Below are 16841 nucleotides of genomic sequence, written 5' to 3' on the forward strand. Positions count from 1 at the left end.
TTTTGGACAGTGTGTGGTACTTTTGATACTTAAGACACTATCATAATAAAAGGTGTGTCAAATAGTTCAAAATTAAATTTTTATGAGAGTTTGAACAGATTAGAACCTGACATCAACACGCACTATTTTTTCAAATTTATTTCCAAAGAAAATTACATGCTTTGGATATTCTAGTCAACTAGTACTTGCAAAATGATTTTGAAGAGTGAAAACAGAACATTTTTCACACACAGCACATATATATACAATAATTATTACTGACAAATATGATACAAAAACTTGCTTATGTATGTATGAATTGTTTCGAACAGAGAACACGAGAAACTCTCCATCGAGTCTTTCTTTTGCACATACACATACCTTAGGTTGTCATATAAAAAAATTTAGATGAATATGCTTATGTGTATAAAACGGGTTTTTTTTTTTTTTTTTTTGGTAAAGTATTCCAGTTCTACTGTGCCATTTTCAGGGACTAGTTTCAAGTGGGATTTTTTCTATTTATAAAGAAATGGCTGAAATCTTAAATAGTTTGGTATGGATGCTATAATGATGTACCAACAACCTCTTCACTGGAACCTGCAATTAAAAAAAAAACTTATTTTGAATAGAATTAAGACTATATCTAAAGTTTCAAATTATTGATTGATAAAAATTGTTTTCAAAACATTGATTGATGTGCGTTAAGCTCTAAAGCAACTATGAGATGTGGCAATAAAGTTCCTAGACTGGTGCTGTTGCGGTCATGTTAATGAGTTTCCAAATAAACGGAAGTGATATGTTGTAGATCACACTTCCTCATTGGTCATTCTGCATTAAGATTTAGGGGAAAGGTAAGTCTGTGCAAAATGTGTGCCGCACAGCCTCTCAGACGAATAGAAACAACGAAGAATGTCACCATGCAAAGACTTCATTCAGATTTGTCAAGACAATTATAAAATCATCGACTGTATTATCATTGGAGATGAATGTTGGATGTTTCAGTACGACCCAGAGACGAAGCGTAGAGCATACAGTGGACTTCAAAATCACCACCAAGGTCCAAAAATTTCTTTTACAGAAGTCCAGAATCAAGGTGATGCTGATCATGTTTTTTGACAAGTAGGGTGTGATTTACAAGGACTTTGTACCTGAAGTGGGGGAGGAGTCAATGCTGCGTTATACGTAGAGGTGCTGAAAGACTATTAAAGAACCTTTTCCGGGTGCGGCCGCAATTTCAAGAGAAAGGCAGTTCTTGTTCCAGGACCATGTCCCCCACCCACCCATTCCAAACTTGTGAATACATTTCTGACGAAATATGGCATTTTACAGATCAACCAACCATCAGCTACTCTCTCGATCTAGCACCAGCGGACTTCTTCCTCTTTACCCAAGGTGAAAATTACCCTCAAAGGAAAGAAATTTTAGGATGACGAGGACAAAGAAAAATGTACCATCTGAACTGCACATTATATCTTTTGAAACCTTTGCTGACTCTTTTTAGAACGGTGTAATCAGTGCATTCAGTCAAGATGGTGATTACTTTGAATAAGAATAAAAACATTTTTGAGTTCCTTCATTTTGTCTTCTTTTTATTGTACCGCTCCAGGAACTTTATTTCTACACCTCGTAATACCAAGAGGTGCCAATTAATTTTGTCTGTATATGCGTGTATTCTTTGGTTGGTCTCCCCACACCGGTCTTTTCCAAGCTGGTGTGGGGAGAATGGTAATTATACCAGCTGTGTCTGAGAAGGCACTCATTAATGGGTGCCTTCGTCATGTAGGAATTTTTATGGGTCTTTTTCACAACGTAGTTGAGTTAGTCTGTCTCAGGCGAAGATAGCATGGTTTTTTTCTCCCAGAAACTTGGATTTTTGGTCCAGCAAACAACAAATCGACCACAGAACACACGCAATTTACATCCAGCATAATATATACTGCACAATATGGCCTAAGTTACTAATGCGCCTAAAACCTTACAACAACTGATGCCTTTGTGGGTCATCTATCTTAGATGAAATTCTAATAATTCTCATGATGTCTATGGCAGTTTATATCTGTAATAATTGGATCAGAATGAATGAAGAGTGAAAATTGTCCTACATTATCCATCAATTGTTTCAAGTGGATTAGATATATTCACAATAAGAAAGTAATTTTAAACTAAAGTAGTTTTTAGTGATATATTTAAGATATACATTTACTTATATTTTTTATAGATAAACATTAGGACAACCTTACCCAGATGCTATAATAGTCGTGGTAGATGTTTTACTATGCACAGTTTCCTTCAAGGATTCCTATTAAAATGAAAAAATAAAATAAAATAAAAATAAAAAAAGCTTTAAGAAGCGGCACCATTAATTCAATAATTAAAAACTGACTTGAAATATTTATCATTAAAAGTGCATTTTTAGAAAACTTCTATATTATGTACTTATGCTTTCCAGTTTTGTTTTAATTACCTCGAAAGAAATGTTTACGCATAAAACCAACTTTTAAAACCTTATTGTAAAAGTTTTTATCAATTAATAGTTCAGTCTACTAAAATTTTACGATTCTTCTTAAAAAGAAAAATGATTAAGTTCAATTTCTTGAAGCGACTGGGCCAGAATCATTTATTTAGATGGGGGGCCTATGTCTTGTTAAAGTAATTGTTATAGCTGAATACGTCCCATCAGACTGTCAATAAAAAATACTAGATTGAAGTTCTGGCAAGGCTGCGTTAAAAATTCGAAGGAAGACACCTGAATTGTGGAAGGATGGTTGGATACTCTCTCAAGATAATGCTCCAGCACAAAATGCGCTCTCTCTTCGCCACTTTCTGGATAAAAAAAAAAACAAATACCTGTGTGTGAACATGCACCCTACTTTTCAGATCTTTTTTCTCTTCTACACTGAAAAGTGAGCTTAAGGAACCCCATTTTCAGTCCATTGAAGACATTAAAAAAAAAAAAAAAAAAAATCAACAAAAGTTGGAAAGGGCGTACAGAAAATGACTTCCAGAAACGTTTCTGTGCTTGGAAGAGCCTAAGGGGGAAAACTTGTAAGGTACGAAATATTTTGTTATATCTATAGGCTGCCGTAGCCTAGTGGTCAGGCGCGTGGGTGCATAAGTATACGTGCCTTGAGTGACCGGGGTTCGAGCCCGTGACTGCTGAATACGGTGCTGTTTCTTGTATTCTGTCTATCTGGTGAACTCCTCTGACCGTTTGGTCGTCCCGGAGTATAAACAGAAAATTTATTTAATAGCCACACCTCGTATATGCAAAAGAGATTATGATTCCCACGTTTATTCTTCTGCTAAAGATAGTGTGCACTTCATTGGTTAAATACAGTCCACCACCAGATCTCATTACTGAAGAGACTACGTTGAAACAAATGAGCCAAGTCGTTCTCTTCCACGTAAGCAGTTGTCCTTGCAGTACGCTTTTAAATTAAGTCCTTTGCCCGATCACCCCACGTGGACATCAGTTTTTGAGCAAGGATGGGGAAAATCTCTAAACACCGTCGGAATGCCATCCGAACTTTTGGAATTCAAATTGTTTGTTAAGCTAACTAAATATGACGGTAGACAATGTTGCCCATTTACCAAGCAATTCCTTCCACCCCGGTCATGCCCGTCTTCCAATTTGTGGCATGTCCCTCAAGATATGGGAGAAGAACTCGAATTTGACATCCGCTTCTGCGGGATTCCAAGCCACATTGGGATCAGGGAAAATAATTTAGTTGATAACGCTGCAAAATTAGCAATCCCCTTGAGTAACTGTTTACTGTCAGCCCCTTATATAGACTAGGCAAATTATACATAAACCATACTTCCAATGGCAAGATTCTTGGCACAGACAGGATGCAAATAAACTGAAGATTAAGACTGTAATCAATCAATGGTAGTTCAATCTACACAGGGTCCGAAGAGAGGAAGTTGTTCTTGTTCGCATAGTCACAGTCATCTGACACACACTTTCCTGCTGAGGGCGGATGACCATTCCATGTGTGAGACCTGTGAAACTATTTTAACCATTATTCGTATTTTTATGGCGTGCCCTGCTTTTACCAGGGCACGACGTTTATGTTTTACGGATTTCATTAACTAAAATCTGGCGGAGTAAAGGTTTTACTCCGCCAGATTTTAGGTGACAGAGGCAACATGTCTGATGTTTTTAACTTTTTACAGTCTATTAATTTATACACACGTATTTGAATTTATCCTTTTATATTTTGATATATATTTACTTCTTTTGGCGTGGTAACCTGTTTGGAGGTTGCCATTTTTTTCTTTATCTTGACTTTGCACATTATGGCCTTAGCTGCCAATGCGCCATTAAACACCAATCAACCAACCAATTCTATGTAGGGACGTGGAAGGGTCGTGACCGGAAGCGAAGAGAAAGGGAGATCATATCCCCACCGTGAGGCCCCCTGTCTATGGTAGTGCTGTAGGACATCTCGCTATCTATAAACCTGATTTTGCTGTTGGTCAGTAATGTCCTGAGGACATTCAGGAACGGAGAAGTTACTTGGAAATGATTCTGGAGGAATTTTAGAAAGCCATTGACTGAGAGTCAATGATATGCAGCTTGGATGTCAACGAAGACGACAGGATGTCCACTTGGTCCTCACTGTTTATTGCATGCTGTACATGTCTCCAAGGTCTCAAACAAGTTGGTGATCTCCTTTTCAAAACGGAATGAAGATAACTTGGTCTATGTTCAAAACCCCCTTTGAGGAGTTGATTTATTTTAAGTTATCCAAGCGCCAGTTCATATACCCGAAAGTGTAATTTGTGTATAAATTGATGTTTTCTGTGGTCGGTTTGTCTGGTTTTCTGGACGAAACAAACCGAGTTTCCGGGAACAAAAACCATGCAATCCTTGTCCGACTCTAACGCTGTCACAGAGTGAAAAAAACCATAAAAACTCTTCGTATCATTAACGGGATTCTAATTCAGACTTTTCCCACCCGATGTGGGAGGACGGTGATTATAATCACCGTGCTTGTCGCGAGGGCGAATTGAGTCTACTAGTACATGAGTAGGAATCATATTATACAAATGTGCCTAAGAACCAGCCACCTCATAAAACCTTTTATATTTGAAGGGGGATACTAGTTATCTCCTTCAAAATAATTGCTTTGGTTGGGCTGGCACATACTGTTTCATACGTTTCTTCCGAAATATTTTTGGAAGTCATCTTCTGTAAGCCTTTTTAACACTTCGGTCAGGTTTTTTCTGAATGTCTTCAATGGACGGAAAATGGGTTCCTTTAAGTACACTGTCAGTTCAGGGAAGAGAGAAAAGTCACAAGGGGTTATGTCTGGCAAGTAAGATGCATGTTCACACAAAGGGTTTTGTTTTTCGGCCAGAAACTGACGAATAGAGAGCGTTCCAGAACATAATTGTAGCATGCCTAAATTTTAAGTTAAATTAAAATATGTCTAACTGTTTCTTTGTCCATATTGAGTTTTGATGCAACGATTCTAATACTTAAACAACGATCACTTCTAATCAACATCCGTACCTGGTCAACATATTCACCAGTTTTCATGGATACCAGACGGCCTAGTCGTTTCATCGTCTGTCACATTCTCTCTTCCTTCTAAAAATCTCTTATGCCATTCAAACATGCGAGCTCTTGATACAATATTATCCCCATAAACTTGACGTAACAACTCATAACTTTCAGTTCGTGTTTTCTTTAGTTTTATTAAAAAATTGAGGTTGATTCGTTTTCGTTTTCGGCAAACTGCAAAAACACAAAGTAATGAAAACCTGTACCACTGCAAAGCGAATGTTGGAACGTGACTTGTCAGACAACTAAGGAAAGGTTCATGGTCAACTGCTGTGCCATTGTTTCACAGGTGGCTGTTGGTGTGTAGTGGCTGCCTACGCAGTCTCGTTATTTAATAGCCTCACCTCTAGGAATGAAGCAAATGTTACTTCAAAAATTTCCCCCATAGTATTAAATTTTCATACGCAATTTACTGTACATCTTATACATTTCAGTACTGTAGTGTAGTTAAACTAAGTGTTCATTTTATTAGGCACACCTACCTTTTTAACTTTATTATTAACTTTATTTAATTTAATTTTATTATTAACTTTATTAGGCACGCCTACCAAGTACCTCCGTAGCCGAGTGGTCAGGAGCGGGAGTGCAGTAGCACACGCTCTTTGAGTAGACCGGGGTTCAAACCCCTGACTGCTGAATACGGTCGATCTGCCAACCCGCACTGGACCAGCGTGGCAGATTATGGTCCATTTCCCTCAGTATGAATTGTTGAGGAGGTTTCCATCCTGCAGTGGGTTGATAATGGCTGCACTTTACCTTTTAATGGAGCGCTCTTTTACTAACAGCATCACACTTTGGTATCATGCGATATAAAGGAGGTGGGCAAATATGTAGGGATGCTGCACGAGTGCAATTCAGAGCGATGATGGACGAGACAAAAGATTTTAGTGATTTTGAAGGTGGCATGGTTGTCAGGCCAGGGGCATCGGTATGAGTATCTCAAAATCTGCAATTCTGCTGGGCTTTCACTTGTGACTGTGGCTTGGGTGAATCTAAATTTGTCCAAATCATCCATCCATCCAAAGGCAACCCACTAATCGGAAATAGGTTGTTAATGCAAGAGGGTTAAAATAGGCTTTCGGGTAACAGAGAAGCTATAGTTAGGCAAATAATAACCCACAACAACAGTGGTTACCGAAGTGACATTTCAGAAAGCACAATTCTTCGTAACTTGTTACCGATGTGTTTTGCAGCTGATCGACAACCAAACTGGGTTCCATTCCAGTCATCAAGAAAGAAAAATATGTGGTTACAGTGGGATCAGAATCACCAATACAACAGTGGACGATTAGAAAAACTTTGCATGGTCTGAAGAATCTCGTTTATTGCTGTTTCATGCTGACGGAATGATTAAACTACGAAAACACGAAAAGTCCATGGATGTTAATAATGCGCCTAGTGGTGGTGGTGGCGGAGTGTTTGGTGTGGGGAGTGTTGGGTTTTTAGAAGCATCGGCGACTAAGGCCATGTTGCTCCGTGTGTATTTTCTGTAAATTGCGTGTGTTCTGAGGTCGATTTTCTGTTTGCTGTACGAAAAACCCGAGTTTCCGGGATAAAAAACCATGCTACCCTCGCCTGAGACTGAATAACTTAGCCACGTTATGAAAAAAAAAAAAAAAAAAATCATAAAAATTCCTCCCGTTATCGACGGAATTCGAACTCAGGTCTTTTCCACTCGGTGTGGGGAGGACGGCGATCCTACGAACTGTGCTACCCCACGAGAGAGCTCTTGGTACAGATTGGACACCTTGATATCAGTAGAGAAACATTCGATGCTACACGTTTTATGGAAACTGTTTCCGACCAGGTACTTCCCTTCATGGCTGCAGTGTGCTCATCTGAGAATAGGTTCTTCCAATAGGGTAATGAGTCCTGTGACAAGGCCAAAATTGTACAGAACTGGCCCCAGAACATGTTACCCATTCACCAGATCTCATTCCATTTGAGAATCCATTTGCAGAAACCATGAGAAGCAATTTAGTCAGCATAGCCCAGTTTCTCTGGGCATGTTCTTGAAAACTGGTTAAGTCTATGCGACGAATCCAAGCTTTTTTTAAGGGGGCTATTTACTCTTAGGTACGTGTACCAAATAAAGTCTCTTATATGAATTGACGTAAATAATACTTCAAATATACTTACACAATTTGCACTGGGATTTCGAGGCACGTAACTGGTTTTTCCTTTTGTGTATCTAGTAGAATAAATCTTACAGTAAGCCCCACCTAAAGAAAGTTAAAATTTTGAATCAGAAAATATTCTTTAATTTTCTAAAATAAAATTAGCTAAAATGTTTTTCTGTGTTTGTACATTTTTATCTGTAAACTGCACGCAAAGCCATTGTACTTTTACAGAAATATAAAATTTTAATTAAAAATACAGTGACTTATACAGTAATGAATCATACTCGTATATCATTAGTCTCGACTAAGATTCAGTATTGTGAACAGGAATAGTTACTTTTTTAATCTAGCTATTTTTAAAAAATAAATTTTACGAATGGTAATACCACAATGGCACCATAACGGTCGTACCATAATGGTACGACTGTTATAGAGAGTACAGAATAGATAAATAAGCATATTTGGATGTTACAATTATGGAGAGCCAATTTCAAAATTTCTTTCCAAATAAATTGATTATCTGAAGTACTAATTAAAGTCAAATGTAAAACTGGAGAAATTGGCTTAAATAATAATAATATTATTATTATTAGCCATATGGTGCAAGGAAGCCTGAGGCTTATGCTGCACCAGCCAAAATAAATTTCTGAATTACCCCGAGAGAGAGAGAGAGAGAAAGAAAGAAAGAAAGAAAGAAAGAAAGAAAGAAAGAAAGAAAGAAGAATGATGATGATGACCCTGAGTGTGACCCATACTCACCTGATGCGAGCCCCTTTTATTCCTGCTAGGAAAAAAATGTACCTAATTTGTTGACCAATTTCCGGAAAGATAAGAATGGAGCGGCATGCCAATTCCTCAGATCTAAACCCTATAAAATGCGCCTGTGATTCTTTGGGGAAGTGAATTGAACGTCATCGTCCTTCCTAAAAAACTCAACATGAGCTAAAATCTTCCCTCAAAAAAGAATGGGATTTTTATGTGCACAAAATTTTATTGAACTCGACAATAGTAATGAATATTATAAAAAACGTTTAACTTCCTTACTTTTTGGAATCCATGCCACAACCTGGCATGGATTCCACTAGATGTCTTAAGGAGTGCAGCTTCACATCTGATCATCTTTCCATCAAGATATTTGTCAGCTGTTGTGTTTTGGTCGGTAGAGAACTGATAAGCTCAATTGCCTTTTCATCATATCCCAAACATTCTCAATTGTATTTAGATCTGAACAGTTAGGATCCCAGGGTAGACTGGAAATCTTGGTAATGCTCCTCGAACCATTAGCGTGTTAGATTTTAGCGCGCTGAATAGTTGCTCTGTCGTCTTGAAAGAATCCATCGCAGTCCGGCTAAAAATGAAGCACTGAAGAGTGAAATCGGCAGATATTCATTGACCTCCAACCGCTTATCTGATATGTAATTGAATAGTAGAGATTTAGGCCTTAGCTGCCCTGGTATCGTTAAGTTCTAATCAAAACAAAGATTGAGTAGTGGACAAGGATGCGAGGCTTCAAGAAGTTCACACCACACACTCTTTCACTCTACCATTGGTTATAAAAAGCGTAAATCGAGACTCGTCATACCACATGATCGTTTTCCACTGTACCACAATCGTGTATTGGCGCTGCCGGCACCATTATAGTCGAATCTATCGATTTTTTGCAGAAAGAAGTGACTTTCGTATAGGCACACCACCAATAAATCCCAGATTCTTCAACTCCCGCCGCATAATTTGGTCGAAAGAAGTCTTTCTTTGCCTAAATTAAATTTTTCATTCATTTGGTGCACACTGGACATTCTATACTGACGCGCAATTCGCTTTAAATTCCTGCTGTGTCATTCTTAGAGTGCTGACTTTCTGTAGCCTTTTTTTTCGTTTAGAGCTAGTCTCCTTTCATCACCCACACATTGTATACTTTTGAAATGGTTGCTTTTAGTGATTTCCTTTGTTTTCTCTATTGTGGCACCAGCTAAATGTGCTCCAACAGTAATACCCTCTGAAAATTAGAAAGATCACCTGCCTTCCCCATGACTCCAAGAAGGCCCGGAAATGCGTACAGTATGATATCAAGGAACTTGTGATCAAAGAATGTGACAACTTAAATTAGCATACAGTACGTGTAATGATCTGTTTGACACCAATTGCAAAATGTTTCTATTTTTTTCGCTAGTGAATATATATCATAATCATTGTTATTACGACTTTTAAGAAAGCACTTTCAAAATTATTCAAGTGATCTTGATGTCATCAAATATTCAGTAAGAATACAACAGAAGCGAAGATTATGAACATGTTATACCAGGGACTTCATGGTCTTTATTGAATTATAATTAATCTAAAAATTATATTAATTATAACTAGGGGGCTTCGTCTCGTGCTCGCTGCGTTCGCTTTTCTTTTGACAAAATAAAATAAAATACTTATAGAAGCTTTCGACACTGTGTGTGTCTCTTCCTCAGCTATGAATACATAAATATGTTACATATGGAAATCAAGAATTGTACCGCGTGGTCATGCTAGATAAACAAAGCGCGTCCACGAGGTTTATCTAGCACGACCACGCTAAAACAGAAGCTTGTTTTACCACAGTAAAAGCTTCTGTTACGTATTTTATTATTTTTTATGTATTACCACGGAACCCGCATCCCTCTTCTCCCATTGGCTGAATAAAAATCACTAGGAGGAAAACTTTTTTAATGTATAGAAGGATTAAGTATCGCTTCGAAGCTAACAACTGACTTAACTTGGTTATCAACAAAAATAAGGTTTATACTTACTGTTGGAAATGCACGGAGAACGTTGAATTTGGATATGTGTGAATATACTTCGCCTTTTTGTAAGCCGCCTGTAGAGATGCAACTTTCTCCTTTATGAGAAGTTATGCTTGGACATCCTGGCTTTTTTCCACCGTACGGTAAAGCAAAATCCTCAAATTTTCCATACACCCTGAATTCTATGTTTTTGCCCACATCTTCAGTTGCCTCTGAAAAAAAAAAAGAAAAAAAGAAATTGAATTTTGGTTGAAATATTAGTTTAAATATTGAAATTTTCAGATATTTATATCCCCTAATGGAGATTTGTATGATTGAATTACCAAAGCCTATTACGTTGTTGTTGGGTTTTTAAGGGCATCGGCGACTAAGGAAATATTGCTCCATGCGTACTGTCTGTAAATTGCGTGTTCTGAGATAGATTTTCTGTTTGGTGGATGGAAAACCCGCGTTTAAGGGAGAAAAAGCCATCTCTCTCTCTCTCTCTCTCTCTCTCTCTCTCTCTCTCTCTCTCTGCCGTCGTGGGTGACACAGTTGGTAGGATCGCTGTCCTTCTCACACTGGATGGAAAAGATCTGAGTTCGAGTGCGGTCGATGACGTGAGTAATTTTTGTGAGCCCTTTTCACAACGTGGCTGAGTTACTTGGTCTCAGGCAAGGGTAGCATATTTTTTTCTCCTGGAAACTTGGGTTTTTCGTCTAACAAACAGAAAATCGACCTCACGCAATTTACAGACAGTATACACGGAACAATATGGCCTAAGTCGTTGATGCTCCAAAAACCCTATTACAACAACAACTTTCTCTCTCTCCTCCCCGTTTTTACTGTTTTTTAAAAAAAGATTGCCTTCTTAAATGTTTATATTTTCAATACAATTTATGCATATATTTAAGTTGATGTATAAGGACAATTTAAATGACTCGCATCAATCCATTTCCAACAGTCTAGAAATGGTGTTTGTAATTTTAAGTGCTCTGAACAGCATGGATACGTCTGTGTACCCAGTGTACAGTAATGTAGTTTTGGGGAAAGAAAAGAGAAAAACTAATGAATTTTGGTGGTATCACACTCTAGGTACAGGAGAATGAAAAAAAAAGACATAATTGAACAATCCGTCTACCACATCTTAAGACGCTGAAGAAGGCACTAGCACGAAAGTTTATTTGATGGACAATTTTATCAGCAATTAGGACAGCATAAATGTTGCTAATGACTGAAACGAAAATTGTACTTACTAAATGTGATGTTGACATTGTGCGTTCTTCCTTTGACTAAGGGGCATAACTGTCTATTTGAACAACCTGTAACTGAAACTATTTCGTTTTCTGACATCATGTCGCCAAAACCAGATTCTTCGTCACCTAAAGAGAAATTGCAATATTAGTTTGTAATAGTCACTCTGGATTTATATACTAATCATTATATTCAAAAAAAGAAGTTTCATATTCAATTCATTTTACTAAAATATTCAATTAATCTACTGAACAATCCAGTAGATTCAATTCAATTCATCCACTGAATGGTCCTTGAAGTTGTCACAGGTATTCTCTCAAATATGCCACACAAGCTGTACTTGCTACTTGGGAGTCTCAAACACCGATGGAAATGATACTCTGATGACATTCAAGTAAAGTGGACCCAATTTCGGCGAATTCCGGATGGTCTGTGACAGCCAAATCCTCTGCTTGCACCTTCACGATGGTGGGACTGTTAGTAATCCTGGGTATAACCTCCATGCACAAGCACACTGTGGGTGCCCACACAGGTGTAAACCAACGTAAGCAGGGGTCGAAGTGTGGCGCCCACACCAATGGAGGAATGCCGCCCCTCTGTGTTACCAGTCAGTACTAGGTGGTAGATGACTCTCATCAACCGGTGAAATACAACCACTTTGCTTATTGGAGGCTTGAAGTGGTGGAACCCATGTTTAGTCTCCAGAGCTAAGTTCCGATCAACCCTTCCCCATCTCTTCCATCATGCAGTATGACTGATGACGTTTGAGGTTATGATGAATCATGGCAAGATCCAATCTTCCTTACATTTCGAGGGTACAGCTCTAAAACGGTGTTCGCAGGCCGGCTGCTAGTTAGCACACCGGACAGAACCTATTGGTAACTCTTTAGGAGGCTTCCGGATCAGCTTGTTATTAATCTTGGGAGTCCGAGTAGTGTGTATGCGGAGGGGGGGGGGAATTGTCGAGGCCACGTTATGTCAAGGATCAGCGTATATTCTTACCACGTGTACGCCATATCGAAAAATTTCGTTACTTCATACAACATGTCCCACAACTTTTACTTACTATTGAATACAACATGAATTGTCAAATTAACAAAGTAAACTTATCTGCCAAAAGATCTAAACCTCCCAAACACTTCCTAGTCCATTTCACAAATATACGTGGACTCAATTCTAATCTCAATGATGTCCATGTCCACTTGCAGTCTGCCAAACCCCATGTACTTTTTCTGACAGAATCTCAGTTATCCGTTGATTCAACTACTGCTCATCTCAATTGCCCAAATTATTCGCTCTATGATTCCGTTCCCCTCAAAGGTGATACTTGTGCATATGACCGTTCCGACATTCCCTGTCAGTGACTTGGTAATTTGAAATTTCCTCTTTTTGATCTTCTCTGGCTTAAAATCTCTCTACATCTTTGTGTTAAATTCATCTGTTGTCTCTACCGTTCTCCCAACTCCACTAATCACTTGGAGCTCTTTGACTTCCTCTCTTTGCAACTTGACTTTCTCCAGTCCAACTTTCCTAACAGTGAGGTAATTTTCCTTGGTGATTTTAATGTTCACAACTCCAGCTACCTTCGGTTTTCTAGTAACACCGACCCAGCTGGTTGAGATGCTGAGGCTTTTGCAATTACTAATGACCTTGCAGAGATTGTTCATTTACTTAGAGGAATACCGGACAATCCTAACCATACAGCCAACACGCTTGATCTCTTTCTCACAAACAACCCTTCTAAGTACACGGTCGAAGTGAGTGGTCCTTTAAGCACCTCAGATCACAACTTGGTGATTGTCTCTTCTCCAATGGAGCCTTTATTTCATGGCTATTCCCAACCTCGTGTTGTTTGGCATTACAAGAATGCAAAATGGGATGACATGCAAGATTTCTTTTCTTGTTTTCCTTGGTTGGATTACTGTTTCAAAAATTCTGATGTCAACGTTTGCTCAGATCGTGTCAGTGAAATTATTCTTGTAGGAATGGAATCCTTTATTCCACACTCTACTTTGAAATCTCGTTCTTTATCTAAATCTTGGTTTTCCAATAAATGTGCCAAGGCTGTTCAAGAGAAGAACGTTGCATATCATAATTGGCTTGTTTCCAATTCTTCAGTTTCATTTTCTGCCTACTCTAAAGCTCGCAACAATTGTAAAGCAGTTATTAATCAGTCCAAACTAGATTTTGAACAGGCTAAGAGTAGAAAACTTGCTTCTTGCCCTAATGGTAGGCGAACATTCTGGTCTCTTGTCAAAGCTATTGGCCTCAACTTTTGCCCATTTCTGCTCCCACCTCTGTCAAAACCAGATGGTTCTGTTGTCATTTCGGCTAAGGATAAAACTGACCTGCAAGCATCCAATTTTTCTTCCAACTTATGTATTAATGATTTGGTAGAACACCTCCCACCATTCCCAACACACTCCATTCAATGCCTCCTGTGGTGTTCCGTCAAAAGGATGTCACAAGGACTTTGACGAATCTTGATGCTAAGAAAGCTCCAGGTCCCGATGGTATTTCTCCACTTGTTCTCAAAACCTGTGCTCCTGAACTTACTCCTCTTCTTTGCCGCCTTTTTTCACTTTCTTATTCCAAAGGTGTTTTTCCTTCTGCTTGGAAATTTGCTCATATCCGGCCAGTTCCTAAAAAGGGTGACAAATCCGTACCATTCAATTATCGTCCCATTACAATTACTTCTACTCTTTCTAAAGTAATGGAGAAATCAATTAACCGCCAACTCTTACACTACCTAGAAACCTTCCGTCTTGTCAACGACCGCCAGTATGGATTCCGTCAGTGTCGATCCACTGATGATATGCTGGCTTATGTTACTCATTTATAGACAAATTCAATGGAAAAGTTCGGTGAAACACAAGCAGTTGCTCTTGACATCTCAAAGGCTTTCGATTGTGTTTGGCATAAAGGTCTTCTAAACAAGCTTCCATCTTATGATTTACCAACTGTTTTTTGTAATTGGTTATCCAGTTTTCTCTCTGATCGCTCACTGAGTGTGATGGTAGATGGCTCTCTGTCTTCTAACTTCTCCACTAACGCTGGTGTCCCCCAAGGTTCATTTCTTTCCCCCACTCTTTTCCTCTTATATATTAATGACCTTCCATTGACTGGAAATCCTATCCATAGTTTTGCCGATGATAGCACATTGCATTCCACTTTCCATTTTAAGAAACCTTGTTCTGCTCAATCAGCTTCAACTTCTCGAAAATCTGCTACCAATTCCTTAAATGCCGATCTCCACGTAATTTTCCAATGGGGCAAAGGCAACGTAGTTGATTTCAATTCTTCTAAAACTCAGTCTTGTTTTATATATCGCAAAAAGGATTCTTCTGCTCCTATGCTTATCTTTGGTGACACTCCGATTTCGAGGGAAGTTTATATATCTCTTTTGGGGATTACCCTGACTTCTAATCTCTCTCTCTTGGCACATGCACATTAGAAATATTGCTTCCTTTACATCTAAAAAACTTGGTTTTCTCTTTCGCTCTAGGCGTTACTTTTCTTCCAAACAGTTGTTCACTCTGTACAAATCGCAAATCCGCCCTACCATGGAATATTGTTCCCAAATCTCGGGGCGGTGCCCCCAAAACCTCTCTCAGGCTCCTAGATTCCATTCAGAAGAGGGCAGTTAGGTGTTTAATTAATGATTCCTCTCTAACAGAGTCTCTCCACTCGCTGTCCCATAGACGTAGTTTCTGCTGCATGCCTTTTCTACAGATACTTCCATAGGCACTATTCTTCTGAATTGGCGTCTATAATTCCCGCTCTCTCTTTCAAAATAGTCCGAACACGTGTGTCGCCACAAGCCAACATTCATTTACTGTCCAACTTCAAACTTACAGAACCAACTTTTCATCTTCCTCGTTTATTCATTCAACTGCCGTTTTTTGGAACAACCTTCCTTCATACGTATTTCCTGAAAATTACAGTCTACAGAAGTTCAAGTCTAATGTCAACAAATATCTTCTTTCGTTTTCTCAACCTCCAACCCAAGTACGGTACTAAGTACTATAGGTTCCAATATCTCTTGTGTTTTGGGTTTTCATTAAAAAAAAAAAAAAAAAAAAGAACTCATAAAACAAACAGAAAACTATGGCTGTGCAACTGTGGACAATAATACACTGTCCTCCGAAAAGTAGTTGTTGTTATGGGAAAACATTGTCCCAGTACTTCAAAAATCACTTGGAGTCCTGGGTTCAAGGATCTCTTGGAGTCATGGTTTACTCATTATTCGTGAACTCTGGAACAACGTAAAGACATCCTATGGAGAAACAAGTCACGTAACAATGTTCTGGTCTTATTGTTGAGTTTGGCTTTGGAGGATTCCTTGAGGATGCTACCTATTAGTAGGCAGCATTGTGAAAGCATTCTTATATCTGCGATGACCATATAATTTGTAAAACAATGTTCATTCCACAGTTGACTTGGCTATAGTCTAAATCAATTATGGCATCACAACTGATTTTTTAACTCGTCCCATAAAACGCACGCACGCGCATACACACGCGCGCGCGCGCATGTGTCCTTCCTTTTAACATAACCTTTCCTTTTCTTGTTGTTAGCTACACTGCTCGACAAAATTAACAGAACACTTAGAAAACGTGGTGTAATTCATGCAACTTGCAATGAAGGGGGACAAATTTTGGTATGGTTGTGTACCATAGAATAACGATGAAATGAGGAGACAGCGAGAAACTTCAGACAGGTATAGAGGACACTTATAGGGGTTGTATGAGAATTACCAAAAAGGTAAAATTACCAAAGTCGATACAAGATGCTCGAATATATGGTCACATGACAGTACAGCGTGTGATCCCCACCAACGGTTAAACAGGACTATTGGCGGTGAAGCATGCTTGATATAAGGTGTCTATAAGATTCTGTGAAATAAATCAAGCTCACCAAGTGACCAAAGAGTTGGCTGTCGGCGTGCAATGCGATGCCCACGGATGTCCCACACGTTCGGTCGGATTTAAGGCTGTTGATGTTCTGGTCACGGCAGTCGTTGGATATCATCAGTTTCAAGATATTTCTCCACCACTTGAGCTCTAGGTGCAGAGGCGTTGTTGTGCATGCCATGTAGAATAAAATATATGTGAATTACCCTCACGTCAAGTTGTTTCGAAATTACTACAACGTATTACTGTATTGTAA

The 16841-nt window shown here is 38.7% G+C and overlaps 1 protein-coding gene across 1 annotated transcript in view; it reads right to left on the reverse strand.

The window, feature by feature from the left end:
• Positions 1–430: 430 nt before the first annotated feature.
• LOC150084020 (NPC intracellular cholesterol transporter 2-like) overlaps positions 431–16841 on the reverse strand; it is a 39337-nt gene continuing 22926 nt past the window's right edge. The window contains exons 2-6 of the mRNA XM_090375865.1: positions 11675–11800; positions 10446–10651; positions 7688–7770; positions 2220–2278; positions 431–576 (exon numbers count right to left, since the gene is read on the reverse strand). Coding sequence (XP_090231991.1) covers positions 2269–2278; positions 7688–7770; positions 10446–10651; positions 11675–11800 — 425 coding nt within the window. The 3' untranslated portion in view covers positions 431–576; positions 2220–2268. The remainder of the gene's footprint in view (positions 577–2219; positions 2279–7687; positions 7771–10445; positions 10652–11674; positions 11801–16841) is intronic.

This window comes from Mastigoproctus giganteus, chromosome 6 (assembly GCF_048544385.1).
Source record: "Mastigoproctus giganteus isolate SK-2022 chromosome 6, ASM4854438v1, whole genome shotgun sequence".
In the NCBI taxonomy this organism is placed as follows: Eukaryota; Metazoa; Arthropoda; class Arachnida; order Uropygi; family Thelyphonidae; genus Mastigoproctus; species Mastigoproctus giganteus.